We start from the raw sequence: 14,438 nt of genomic DNA on the forward strand, positions 1-14,438 counted from the left end.
GTGAAAAACATCTGAAGAAAAGTGAAATTCTTAGGCCTTTCTTTACCCATTTCTTGATAAGTTTAAATCATATTTAACTCTCAAGAGACTAAGTTCACAGGAAAGAAATTATTTCTTCTTTGCTCTAAGCAAAATGAAATACAGGTAAACCATGGCACAAAAATACTTATTTTCAGTTCACTCAGAAATAGTTAAAATATGTGAAAACACAGATCTCTGATACTTTTCACAATATATGTTTCTGCCTAAGGTCTGGCTGTTCCAATTCTGTTCCCCACTCTTACTCTTTAAATGTCACAAACCCCAAGGTGGGTCTGTTTTCCCTAAATGCAAAAGGTCCTGGCAGTGCTAGGGATAAGGGGATGAGTGAGGCCCGCAGAATGAAATGGCTGTAGGGCTCAGGGCTGGGGGTGGAAAGTATGAGGAACAGGGCTTGGTAGGATCAGGGACGGGGAAAGCCGTAGAGCAGGTGTAGGGCACAGGCTCTAGGAATCCATCCAAAATAACCAACAGAACAAGATCCAAAGGGCCAAGAAGGAGGAAAAGGTTCTTTTGTCCATAACAAAGTTCCATTAAAAAGCCTGCTGGTCCTGGGGCGCCTGGATGGCTCAGTCGTTAAGCATTACAACTCTTGGTTTCAGCTTAGGTCATGACCTCACACTTCATGGGATTGAGCCCTGGGTCCAGCTCTGTGCTGACAGGGTGGAGCCTGCTTGGGATTCAGTCTCCCTGCCCTGCCCCTGCACTCTCTCTCTCAAAATAAATAAATAAACTTAAAAGAAAAAAAACAACTTGCTGTTCCTGCTAGAAGTTTTTGTCCTCCCACATAGCTGGAAAAAATGCAACTTTGATAGCATAATACCATTTTCACTTCAATGTAGAATCTTTTGTTCAATTGTTTTCTTAACTTTCTTCAGGCACAGAAGATCCTGAGCTGCAACAGCCATTTGCCAGTTTTACCTAGGGTAATGTGTATGCCCTTTGTATTTTAGAAGGGGGGAGAGGGGAAGACATTATAATTTTGGAAATGGACCGATGGCATAGAGCAGCACAGATCAGTTTCACCTTTGGAGGCAATTAATTCCTGGTTATATTGATATTTATGGTTAATCTGCTTTGAAAATTGATCAAAAAAATTCTTTCTGTAAAGCTGGCAAAAATTGGAGCCATTATGTAATAAATTATTTTATGATACACAGAACTAAAACCATATGCAAAGCATTATTTCCTTTCAGGGATAAACAACGCAGACCAGATATCGGGGTGCGGGGAGGGGAGAAAAAAATGTCAGAGAAGCATGCATGAAATATGATAATTATAAGAGAGATTATAGGAATAATAAAATAATAATAGAAAACAGGTGGGAGAAGTGGTAGGTCCTCTTTACATTGCTAAACCCAGCCAAAAAATGTCTATTAGTCAATACTTTGTGATTGAAAAACAAGGCAGACTTTCAGTGGGGGGGTTATTTTTTACCATATATTTGAATTAATTGCATCTTTTTAAGTAGAGAACATCACAGAGGGGTAGTACCACTGTACCCAGAATCTGTCCTTCTAGGTCTCTAAATAGGGATGTAAAATAAGTGTACAGAAGGTAGCCTAAGCAATGCTAACATGGTGCCCAACTTCTAGTGAGAGTTGTTTCCTTCTGAGTTTCAAAGGTTGCAAATTTATTCACAAAAACTCATAAATATTCATGTATATACTCCCTTTTTAAAGTAACATTACTAATTATTATGAGAGAACAGACACAAATTGGCAGGCCCCAAGAACTCTTGAAAGATACTATATGTATGTACCTATGTAATAAATTATCTTACAGAAAGCCTTTCCTGTTTCTTGTGAAATTCATCATGATCACAAATAGAAAGATAATAGTAGATTTCTAGCACTAAATTATGGAGCTGCTTCTCGTCTAAGCTCTGCACTTGCTTATCAACTGGTGACTCATGCAGTCAGTCTTATTTAATAACTGGCTTTGCAGGAGAATGCTAAGAATTCATAGTTAGAAGTTGTATAAAATGAGTGAAAATGTGCACATTCGTTTAATTATAGTTAAAAATGGAAATAAGTGAGCCTGACATAAGAAGATAGATTTAGGAATATCACTACCTTTTGTTGATAACATTTTGAAGCGTAACAGGCAATATCCTTTTAGTGAGAAAGAAGGAAATTGCTCACTTCTGGTATGGTTTTAGGCAATCAGGATGCATTTAATAAATTTTACCTTCCGGGACCCAAATGATATCTGATGGCTTAAAAACATTTTTTATACTCTCAAAATATGGGTAACCTTCCCATTTAAAAATTCCTGATGTGTTCAGTTCAAATATTAAACCAAAAACATGAAATTCTTTTCAGAATTTAGGGCTCCCGATGTAACATTATTTAACACAACATTTCACAAGTTAACGAATATGTCTCCTTGATTTTATACATTAAAAAATTTTTAAATTTGCCCTATAGAAAAAAACCCAAAATACAATGAAATTAACAAACAATATTTTACAATATTTCCCTAGCTAGGGAATGTCAAGGAAATGAACTTCCATAATGTAGAGACTATTGATTACCTGGTTTAAGAGATCTTCTACTTTCTTCTGCCATGAATCCCTGGCTGCATTTTTCTCTCTCTCTTTTAATTGCAAAAGTTGAGACATTGCTGACTTCTTATCCTCTTCATGTTGTAGTCTTAACTCTTCACGAAGTTTAGAACACTCTTGTCTAAAATAAAACAAATACTTTTACTTTTTAAAGAGAATTATTCCTCTCAATAGCTATAATACAGTTGTTCGCAGGTTTTCTACATATTTAATTAATCCTCCTCAAAAGTCAACTCAGAATAAGAGTTACTAATGATTTTAGTCAGGCTTACAGGACTATACAGCAAGTTGGTAACTTACCCATGATCATTGATTTGTCAGTTAACAATGGCAGAACAGGTACTAGAATAAGATTTCTGACTTGAGGTTAGTATTTTACATTCAGGAAAATAAAATGAGAAAAAGTATTCAAGCAGAAAAAAAGAGTTCCAATTTCTCTGCATCTAATCATGAAAAAAATTCATTAAAAATACTGTCCCTATGATTTTAACAATAAGACAATGTAAGCCATATAACAGAAAAACATCTTTGCACATTGTTTTGTTTTTTTTTTTTTTTTTGAGAGAGAAAGCGAGAGAGAGACAAAGCACAAGCAGGGGACGGGTGGGGGGCAGACACAGAATCCGAAGCAGGCCCCAGGCTCCAAGCTGTCAGCACAGAGCCCGACGGATCATGACCTGAGATGAAGTTGGACGCGTAACTGACTGAGCTACCCCAGGCGCCCCTGCACATCTGTACTGATTAGATTACATCACAGAGTAAGAAATGTACCTAAGGTTTTCAGTCCATTTTACTTCCAAGTCATGGGCCATTCTGTCCACTCTGAGCTTCTCTTCCTCTTTCATGACAGCAAGCGTTTCTTCATGCTGTTGTCTTTCTTGTTCTAGCTCACCCTGAAAAATAAAAATTTTTCAATGAAAACAAGTGTTCAAAAGCAAGGTTATTGCTGGTTATTTCAAATAAGCAGCGTGCTTGCATTATCACTTTTAAATTCTTACAGCACAATAACTGATAGTGCCATCTATAACAATTACTCAAGATTTTCTGACAGTATGTGGCACACATTTTATATTTTAAATGTCCTTGTGCAAACTATGTTTTATCAAGGCTTCTAATTTTACAAATTATTTTAAATAGCTTAAAGTTAGCATAATTAATAATCTTTTTAAAAATGTTTATTTATCTACTTTGAGAGAAAGAGAGAGCTGGGGAGGGGCAGGGAGACACAGAATCCCAAGCAGGCTCAGTGCTATGAGCACAGAGCCTGATGCTGGGCTCATACTCACAAACCATGAGATCATGACCTGAGCCAAAATCAAGAGTCGATGCTTAACTGACTGAGCCACCTGGCACCCCAATAATCTTAACTAAACTTTCCATATCATGGGTATCTATTATCTTCATATATGTACACGTTACATAGATACGTTCTTCAAATTCATTCATATTTATAATCAAAAGTCTGCTATTTATCCAAAGCTGAAGCATTACAATTATACTTCACTGACATGATTAAAATAACTATAAGACATTTTGGCTACTATTTTTATTATGTAACTTCAAAACAGTGATCCATGTGTTTAGTGTTATGGAAACATAATATGCTATATATGAAATCCCTGCAGATTAGCATCAATCAAGTGGCTCTCCGGAGCCTAGGGCTAGACTGTTTGGACGACACTGGCAACCATCAGTCCCCGCCAGCAGTGGAGCTGCTCTCTGCCTCCCACAGAAGAGGAACAGATGATGGTGCTTCCTTCTGTTCTAACAGTGACCCTTCCTGGATCACCCCCTTACTAATGGCATGTGCTGTAACACTGCTGAGGGGCATGTCCAGATTAATGGGAGAGAAGCAAGTCAATGTTGAAACTGCCATTCTACACTGGTGACCTGGCTTATAGCAGTAAATTCTGAAAATTGGGTTTGGCCATCTTAGCCAACCTTCCTTTTCACTAAGTATTCTGCCTCTAGGAACTACTACTTTTTCCACCACAGGCAGCATTAAATGAGGTAGAAGTACTTAAGAAGTATTTCTTTTACTGACTGCAAAGTACTTTATCAGACATTAGTGGGGTAAGAAAAGAAGTAAAGAAAATACTTGCTTTTTTCCCCCAACTGTTTTCACATCCATCAGCTCATGGGATCCTCATAGCAACATGGGGAGGTTACAGGTGAGGAAACAGGCTCAGAAAGATTGAGTAATGGGAGAAACTATAAACTCCCAACTACAGATTTACAAATGTTAAACTAATATTATCATCACTGTCATCAGAATCTTACTCCTTATTTCCCAACTGTGGCCTAAAATGTCCTAAGTGCAGAGAGTCATGCCTTATCCGTGTCTGGATCCCTCACAGGTTATCAACCAACAACTGGACATATACTCAGGGATCAATATCCATTTTATGATGGGTTCATTTATGTAATACACAACCGAAACTCAGCAGGGAGGAGGGGAAAAAACTCACATCCAGAGAAAACACCTGCTGTTGAAGAGCTTACCTAAAGCTGAAGTAAACTGTGATGCAGTATCTGTATTTTCTCAATCAAAACTGTCCAGCAGAACAAAAAAAATGGACAGTTGCTAAGGTTTTGCTTACAACACTTAGTATATTCCACTACTTGATAGAAGAGCAATGTAAATATGAGCAAGGACCTTAGAGAAATGAAACGGATTCCAATACTAAGCTACAAAAATTAAATTTGAAATAATATTAATAAAAGGCAATGTTTCCTGAATGCTTGATATTTTACTAAGCACTGTGCTGTAAATGGTTTACCTCATTTAATTATTACAGTAGTGGTGTGAGGTGTATTATTACCCTCTCCTGCAATATGCAGATGAGTAAATTGAGGCTTAGAATAAGTAACTTGCCCAAAGTGACACACTAAGCGATGGATCAAGAAATCACACCCAGCCAATCTGACTTCAGAGCCCACACTCTAAATCACCTCTCTGAAGGAAAAGTAAGAACTCTCTGGAAACTATACGCTTAGTTGTTATGGATTCTTTTCTCCACTTTCTGAGGGAATCTAAATATTTGCTCTGCTCCGTGAGAATGGAAGGGAGCAGAGCCTTTCAAAATTTGTAGGTGACAGAGCATTGTTTAGTTGCTACATATGAGAGTTTGAATGCTTACCAATAGAAGAATTGTGCATCCTGATTGTTATGGGTTGAATTGTGATCCTGAAGAGATATGTGGAAATCCCAACCCCTGTACCTCAGAATGTGATCTTATTTGGAAATAGGGTCAGTGAAGATGTAATTCCTTAAGAGGTCATAGGGTGAGCCCCTAGTACTATGTGATGGGTAGCCTCATAAGAAGAAGATGTGGGGCAAAAAGGGGGGAAGCCTGGGTGGCTCAGTTGGTTAAGCATCTGACTCTTGATTTTGGCTCAGGTCATGATCCCAGGATTGTGAGACTGAGCCCTGAGTAAGGCTCCATGCTGAGTGTAGAACCTGCTTAAGATTTTCTCTCTCTCTCTCTCTCTCTCTCTCTCCCTCCGCCCCTTCCCCTGCTTGCGCTCTCTGAAAAGTAAAAAAAAAAAAAAAAAAGAATATGTAAGGACACACAGGAAGAATGCCACTGAACACCAAGGAGGAAACTGAAATCTGACACAAGCCAAGGAAGGCCTGGGGCTACCAGGAGCTGGCAAAGGTGAGGAAAGACCTGCTTTCTAGGTTGAAAAGGAAGAATAGTCTTGAGAACACCTTGATTTTGGACTTTCAGCCTCCAGACGGTGAGAGGATAAATTCCTGTTGTTTTAAGCCACTTAGTTTTAGTACTTTGCTAGGAAAGCCCTACAAAACTAATATACTATATATAATGTCTATTTACAAGAAACTTTAAGCAGAGTAATTAAATTATATTTTTACCTTGCTAATGTTTATAGCAGGACTATAAAATTACCTCAACATTCAGTAGCGCATCCTTGGTCTCCTTCAGCCTGCCTTTAGTCAAATCGAGCTCATTTTGAAGTCTTTCCTGGGAGTCCTGAAGACTAGCAATGAGTCCTTCTGCAGAGCCAAGACCTTGTTCACTTTTCCTTACCAGATCTTGGAGGCGGCCAATCTGCAAGTAAATACAGTACTTTTAATATACCTCACTGTTATCGATTAGCAAAAGTCACGTTTGTTTTCTTAAAAGTCTTTTCTTTAATGGTAGTGTTACTGAATGGGTCTTTTTTGATGAATTTGGAAGAAGCACTTAAATAATCATGATAGACTTCATCTGTTGTTGTTTTTTTTGTGAAGACCTCCATATTTATGATTTCCCTTTTTTGTGACAACCATGGAAATAGGTGGATAATTCAAAGCCCTGTTTTAACAAAGAGAATTCCCAGTTCTATCAAAGGAACTGAACCAAGATGATTACATCAAAGACAGGGGAAAAAAGTATTTTTTTTAGATAAAAAAGTACTTTTAAAATTTCTCTTCAAAATTCAATCATTTATACTTCATTTGAACCCAGTTCTCCTACCATTTATAAAGTGACTGATTTAGGTCAATAGTGATAAGCTGGTAAATGTGTATTAGAATAAATTGTGATTTCTTTGTTTCCATACAGTATCTATAATTGTTAAGAGTTGATTTATATATACTCTTGAAATTAGGAGTTAATAAGACTATTTGTTGATTAGGAAGATCTATATCCTCGAGTTATGAGAACTAAAATCAATAAATGAAATACTTTAAATTATCTAGGAAACCAATATGAAGTAAAAATCTCATTTTATAAAATGGCCAAGCTGATCAAAACTCGACAGAAATGAAAACTGCTAATTTAAAAATAACACCTGAATATTTCTCATTGTAAATACAGACACCATAAAGAAAATTATAAACATTTTCCTTCAACCTCCTCTCAATTCAGCACCCCTTTTCCTGTCCCCTTTCCACACAGATGTTTATATACTGGACAATTCTGGTGATGGATACCAACTTCATAAAATGAGCTGGGAAGAAGCTTCTATTTTTTTCTGTACTCTGAAATATTTTCATAGTTAAGATTTATTTGAAATTTTAAGTTTGTTTATTTGAGGTGGGGGAGGGTCAGAAAGGGAGGAAAAAAGACAGTGCCAAGCAGGCTCCACACTGCAGCGTGAGCCCAATTAGGGGCTTGATCCCATGAACCATGAGATCACAACCTGAGACAAAATCAAGACTCAGACCCTTGGGGCACCTGGGTGGTTCAGTCAGTTAAGCTTCTGACTTTGGCTCAGGTCATGATCTCGTGGTTCATGGATTTGAGCCCTGCATCAGGCTCTGTGCTGACAGTTTAGAGCTGGAGACTGCTTCAGATTCTGTGTTTTCCTCTCTCTATGCCCCTCCCCCACTTGCACTCTCTCTGTCTCTCAAAAATGAATAAATGTAAACAAAAAAAATTTAAAAGAAAAAAAAGACTTGGATCCTTAACCAAATGAGCCAGCCACCCAGGAGCCCCTCTGTTTCTTAAAATTTTTAATGAAATTCATCCATTAAAATCCTCTGGGCCTGGTGCCTCTCTAGATACATGTTGGAAGTCTTTATTTCGTGGTTATAATTAGTTCGGTCAAGTTAATCAACTACTCTGAGTCATTTCAGAAATTTAAAATTTTATACAAAGTCATCTTTTTTCCTAATTTAAAGAATAGAATATGATATTCATTCCATGTTTTAACATTTTCTCTGTCACTGAATTTATGCCTCCTTTCTCTAATCAATCTAGCTTATTTGTATCTTTACTTTTTGTGTTGATCCGGCTTGCCAAAAAAATTTTGTTTCACAATCCAGATAATTTTCAAATGAATAAGAGTTACATGCACAAATGGAATACATGAAAAAAACTGATAGGGATGCTTGGATGGCTCAGTCAGTTAAGCATCTGACTCTTGGTCTCAGCTCAGGTCATGATCTCACAGTTTGTGAGATGGAGCCCCACAATGGGCTCTGTGCTGATGGTGCAGAGCCTGCTTGGGGTTCTCTCTCACCCTCTCTCTCTGCCCGTCCCCTGCTCACATGCTCTGTCTCAAAAATAAATAAATAAATAAATAAATTGCAGAAAAGAAAAAGAAAAAAGAAAAAACTTAGTATTGTAGTTATTACCATAAAGAATAGAGAAGATCTGTTCAAGAAACTAAGAATATAATTAGACAGAATTGATATGTTTAAATGGACAAAAACCTTAAAATGCTGCACAATTAAACATTAGAAATAAATAATAACTGTTTATGGTTCACCAAGGCATTATAGCTTGTATACCAATATGACCCTACTTATACTAATCTTCATACCCATACCGTCTTTCATCATTCTTACAGCTGGAAAATTTACACCCACCTTTCAAAGACTACCTCCCATACCACATTTAAAAATTCTCCAATATCACATTCTCCAGAGTTTTTATGAACACTTAATGGTAGAGAATCACTCCCTCCTCTGAACTTTAAAAATACATTGTATTTATCACCAATTCATAACAGTCACTTGAAACTATGAGTTCCTTGACATTTTGTCAAAGTATCCCTACCATCTAGAAGATATCATGTAGTCAATAAATGTTTCCCAAATCATAAAAGATATACAATATTACTGATGTCACCGGACTGTAGTTCCAACTTTTCTGGAGACCAATTTAGTAATAAATAACTTGACGTATAACATTATTCCTACTCTGACCCAGTAATTTCATTGAGGGCAAGAGTTACACAAAAAGGAAGTAATTTTTAAAAATGAACAAAAGTATTAATAGAACTGATAATTTATCCAATTACCAGTAAAAATAAGACACTGATAAACAGCATTCAGAGAAGTCTTCTCTAATACCCCAGGCTCCTCAGGGTTTCAGGGCTGATGGCTGAAATACACCTTGGTTGGTCACTGATGAGGACAAAGTACTGGCCTTAGGAAACCGCAATCCTGCCATACTGGCCATGGCCTTTGCACGATCATCCTTTCTCCTCAAGTTAAGAGGGAGCAACTCCTTAAAATTATCTTTATAATAAAATATTTAAAACATTCAATGCTCAACAAAGAAAATGTTTAAGCAACTATGGTAAAGATATATAATGGAACACTATATGAATATTTTAAATGACTAACATGTAGACAAAATTAAATGTAAATATTTATATGTAAAAAAGTTTTATAAATCAAGTACACAAAGTACTGTGAATATAGATTGCAACCATACTAAAATGCACATACACATATTAAATACCATTAGAAAATCTGGAATTCTGAAAACGTTCCTCATGTTCTTACTTTTTTTTTTTTTGTAAAATTGCTTAAGTTCATAAAGAGCAATGTTCAAAACTTTAGCACGTACCAATCAGTGCCTTTGAAAGGAATATATTATGGATATTCCAGAACAGACTTTAGAAACTCAATCCTGTTCTCTAAATCATCACAATAAATAACCTGTTTGTCTTCTATTACCTAAATGCTAGTGTAGCCACTACAGGAGCCAGAGAAATTAGTTATTTGTGTGTTGCAGTAGGCTGAATTCTAATATGACCCCTCTCTGACCCTCACTTTCCCTGGGACTTAGGCATATATGATGGGATTTGCTCCCATAATTGTATTATGTTATTTAGCAAAAGGGATCTTGTAGATATAATTAAGATCCTTAACTGTAGTTGACTTTAAGGTTATCCAAAAAGATACTACTCTAGGTGGGTCTGACATAATTGGGTGAGCCCTTAGGAGAAACCAGAGAAATTCAAAGCCACTGAAGTTTTCCTGACAGCCTTGAACAAGTAAACTGCTATGTTATAAGAGGAGGCAGTCATGTTGCAAGGGCTTGAGGGGGGCTTTTAGAAGTAGAGAGCAATTTCTGGTCAACAGCTATCAAGAAACAGGGACCCCAGTCATACAGCCACAAAGAAATGAATTCTGACAACAACCAGTAAGCTTAAAAAAGGATCCTGTACCTCAAATGGGACTGCAGTATGGCTATCACCTTGATTTCAGCCTTGTGAGATCCTGAACAGAGGACCCAGCTAACCCATACTTGGACTCCTGACCCACAACACCATGAGGTAATAAATATGAGCTGTGTGATGCCACTAAGTTTTTGGTAATCTGTTACACAGCAATAGAAAACTAATAATCTTATTTATTATTATTAAACTAAGTTGACTTAGTTTTCAATGAGTTTTATTCATTCAACAAATATTTCATTTGCAAATACTGATCTCTTATGTGTCAGGTAGTGTATCATCTGTGATACAACATTTTATAATAAAGCCAAATGATTTTTATTGTAACAAACTACTGTATGTATATGCTTAAAAATCTTATGTCCAGAAGAAAATCTACAACTTACATCAGAACATTTAAAAAGACTGTAACAGATTTTATTGACCAGTCTAGTATTTTGTCCTCAAAGGTGACCCCAAATAACATTTGATAGGATAACAGGATTATCCTCCCCCTGAGATTTTAGACTCACTAGCTTCCCTTAATATATCTTCATATGATTTGGGCATTCATGAATTTATCACTGAAATCCCTAGCCGACCTACTTATGTTTTTAGGTTTTATCAATTCTAAGAGTATCAAGATCCATCTTATGAAGATAATACATTCATTAATTTTTTTTCTAAAACAATCACTCTCAGTCTTTATGAAGTACCCCTTAATTCTTTCCCCCTATCTTTCCATAGATATATCTACTTTCCATACAATAAATGTAAATGGAATAAAATCTCTATTTAAAAGGTACAAACTTCAGGTGTGCCTGGGTGGCTCAGTCAGTTGGGCATCTGACTCTTGATTTAGGCTCAGGTCATGATTCTGCTGTTGTGGGATCAATCCCTGTGTTGGGCTTTGTGCTGAGTGGAGCCTACATGGAAATTTCTCTCTCCCTCTTTCTTTCCCTCCCTCATGTGCACTCTCACTCAAAATAAATAAACTTTAAAATAAAGTAAAATAAAATAAAATAAAACAAAATAAAATAAAATAAACTTAAAACTAGATAAAATGCAGCTATATGTGGTTGGCAAGAGGCACATGTAACCATCAGTAGATGGAAAAAGATATACCAATCATAACAAACCAAAATAAAGCTGGTGACACAATATCAAACAACACAGACCAAACCACAAATCATGATTCCATGATTTGTGTAACCATGAGGATGCAGAAAAACAAAGGGTCAGTAGATGGAAAAAGATATACCAATCATAACAAACCAAAATAAAGCTGGTGACACACTATCAAACAACACAGACTAAACCACAAATCATGATTCATTAAGTAGCTAAAAAAATTTTATATTTGTATGCACATAACAAAACTTTTAAATATTTAAAGCAAAAATTGAAAGAATATAAGAAATAAATCCACCATCAAAGTATCAGTTTTTAGTAAATGATATATAAAAAAGATAAAATTCAAAAAGAATACAATATTTGGAACACAGAATATTGAAGAAAATAACTTAAAATCTTGTTTAATGAACTGGGATACAAGACTACATTGAAAAATTGGACACACCCAGAATATTAAATTTCTTTGATGAATTTAAAAATTTAAAAATTGCTTTCATACAAACAATATTTAACCATGATGCAGTTAAAGTTTAAAAAGCATGTCAATCTCACACAAATCTCCCATAGAACAGAAAAGGATATAAGTCTTTCATTTTAAGAGGCTAATAGGACCTTGATTTCAAAACTAGAAAGGACGGTATTAAAAGGGAAAAGTACAAAGCAATATTAGTTGAACCTAGGCTTAAAAAACTCCCAAAATGAATATTAATAAACTGAATCTAGTTATTATACACAAAAAGATATATAGAATCTATTATGACTACCTTGGGCTTACTTTAGAAATCCAAAGTTGATTTAATACTTGAAAATTAATACAAGGTACCACATTAACAAATTAAAGAAAAAAAGTATGATCTCGACAGATGCAGAAAAATCAACATCAATTTGTGATTTAAGTTAGGAAACTAGAATTATAAGAGAATTCCTAAACCTGATAAAGAACATTTACAAAATAAAATTTTAGAGAAGCATGATAACTAACTATAAAATCTTGACATCCTTCACTTTAAGAGCAGGAAACAAAACAAGAAAACTTATTATCTCTAGGCATTTTATCCAGCAAAGTAGGACAAAAAAAAAAAAAAAAAAAAGATGTCCAGGCTGAAGGAAAGGGTAGGTACATACAGAGGGATGAGCCAGGCAAATTCTTGGGGAGTGGTTCTTTTTTTATTTTATTAACTTAAATACAAGATAGTTAACATAAAGCATAATAATGTTTTCAGGAACAGAATTTAGTGATTCATCACTTACATGTAACACCCAGTGCTCATCCCAAAAAATGCCCTCCTTAATGCCCCTTGCCCATTTAGCCCTTCCCCCTATCCAACACCCTTCCAGCAACCCTCAATTTATTCCCTATATTTAAGAGTCTCCTGTGATTTGTCTCCCTCTCTGTTTTGTTTTATTTTTGCTTCCCTTCCCTTATATTCATCTGTTTTGTATCTTAAATTCCACATATGAATGAAATCATATGATATTTGCCTTTGACTGACTTATTTTGCTTAGCATAATACACTCTAGTTCAAGCCACATTGTTGCCAATGGTAAGATTTCATTCTTTTTGATCATTGGATAATATTCCATTGAATATATATACCACATCTTCTTTACCCATTCATCAGTCAATGGACATTTGGGCTCTTTCCATACTTTGGCTATTGTCGATAATGCTGCTATAAACATTGGGGTGCATGTGCCCTTCGAAACAGTATACCTGTATCCCTTGGATAAATACCTAGTAGTGCAATTGCTGGATTGTAGGGGAGTTCTATTTTTAATTTTTTGAAGAATCTCCATACTTTTTTCCAGAATGGCTATACCAGTTTGCATTGCCACCAGCAGTGCAAAAGATCCCTCTTTCTCTGCATCCTTGCCAACATCTGTTGTTGCCTGAGTTGTTAATTTTAACCATTCTGACAGGTGTGAGTTCATTGTGGTTTTGATTGGTATTTCCCTCACGATGAGTAATGTGGAGCATTTTTTCATGTGTCTGTTAGCCATCTGGATGTCTTCTTCGGAAAAGTGTCTATTCATGTATTTTGCCCATTTCTTCACTGGATTATTTGTCTTTTGGGTGTTGAGTTTGGTAAGTTTTTTTTTTTTTTATATAGATTTTGGATACTAACCCTGTATCTGATATGTCATTTGCAAATATCTTCTCCCATTACATTGGTTGCCTTTTAGTTTTCCTGATTGTTTTCTTCACTGTGCAGAAGCTTTTTATCTTGATGAGATTCCTATTGTTCATTTTTGTTTTTGTTTCCCTTGCCTCTGGAGACATGTCAGGTAGTAAGCTGCTGGTAGAATTCTCCTGGAAAGCCATCTGGCCCTGGACTCATGTTTGTTGGGAGACTTCTGAGTACTGATTCAATTTCTTTACTGGTTATGGGTCTGTTCAAGTTTTCTATTTCTTCCTGTTTTGATAGATGTTTCTAGGAAATTGTGCATTTCTTCCAGATTGCCCAATTTGTTGACATATAATTGCTCATAATATTCTCTTATTATTGTTTGTATTTCTGCAGTGTTGGTTGTGATCTCTCCTCTTTCATTTGTTATTTTATTTATTTGGGTCCTTTCCTTGTTGATAATTTGGCTGAGCGTTATCAATTTTGTTACTCCTTCAGAGAATTAGCTCCTGGTTTCATTGATCTGTTTTACTGTTTTCTTGATTTCGGTATCATTGGTTTCTGCTCTACTCTTTATTATTTCCCTTCTTCTGCTGGTTTGGGCTTTATTTGCTATTCTTTTTCCAGCTCTTTAGGTGAAAGTTTAGGTTGTGTATTTGAGACCTTTCTTCCTT

At 35.8% G+C, this 14,438-nt stretch overlaps 1 protein-coding gene across 3 annotated transcripts in view; it reads right to left on the minus strand.

Annotated features, from left to right (window-relative positions):
* Nucleotides 1-14,438, minus strand: part of FAM184A (family with sequence similarity 184 member A) — a 122,164-nt gene that overhangs the window by 45,898 nt on the left and 61,828 nt on the right. For all 3 annotated transcript variants that reach the window (XR_006202804.1, XM_042939714.1, XM_042939713.1), the window contains exons 7-9: nucleotides 6,517-6,678; nucleotides 3,377-3,498; nucleotides 2,576-2,726 (exon numbers count right to left, since the gene is read on the minus strand). Coding sequence is in view for 2 of the 3 variants with exons in the window: in XM_042939714.1 (XP_042795648.1) it covers nucleotides 2,576-2,726; nucleotides 3,377-3,498; nucleotides 6,517-6,678 (435 nt within the window). In the remaining variant the exon portion in view is untranslated. The remainder of the gene's footprint in view (nucleotides 1-2,575; nucleotides 2,727-3,376; nucleotides 3,499-6,516; nucleotides 6,679-14,438) is intronic.

The sequence above is a fragment of the Panthera leo genome, chromosome B2, assembly GCF_018350215.1.
Source record: "Panthera leo isolate Ple1 chromosome B2, P.leo_Ple1_pat1.1, whole genome shotgun sequence".
NCBI lineage: Eukaryota > Metazoa > Chordata > Mammalia > Carnivora > Felidae > Panthera > Panthera leo.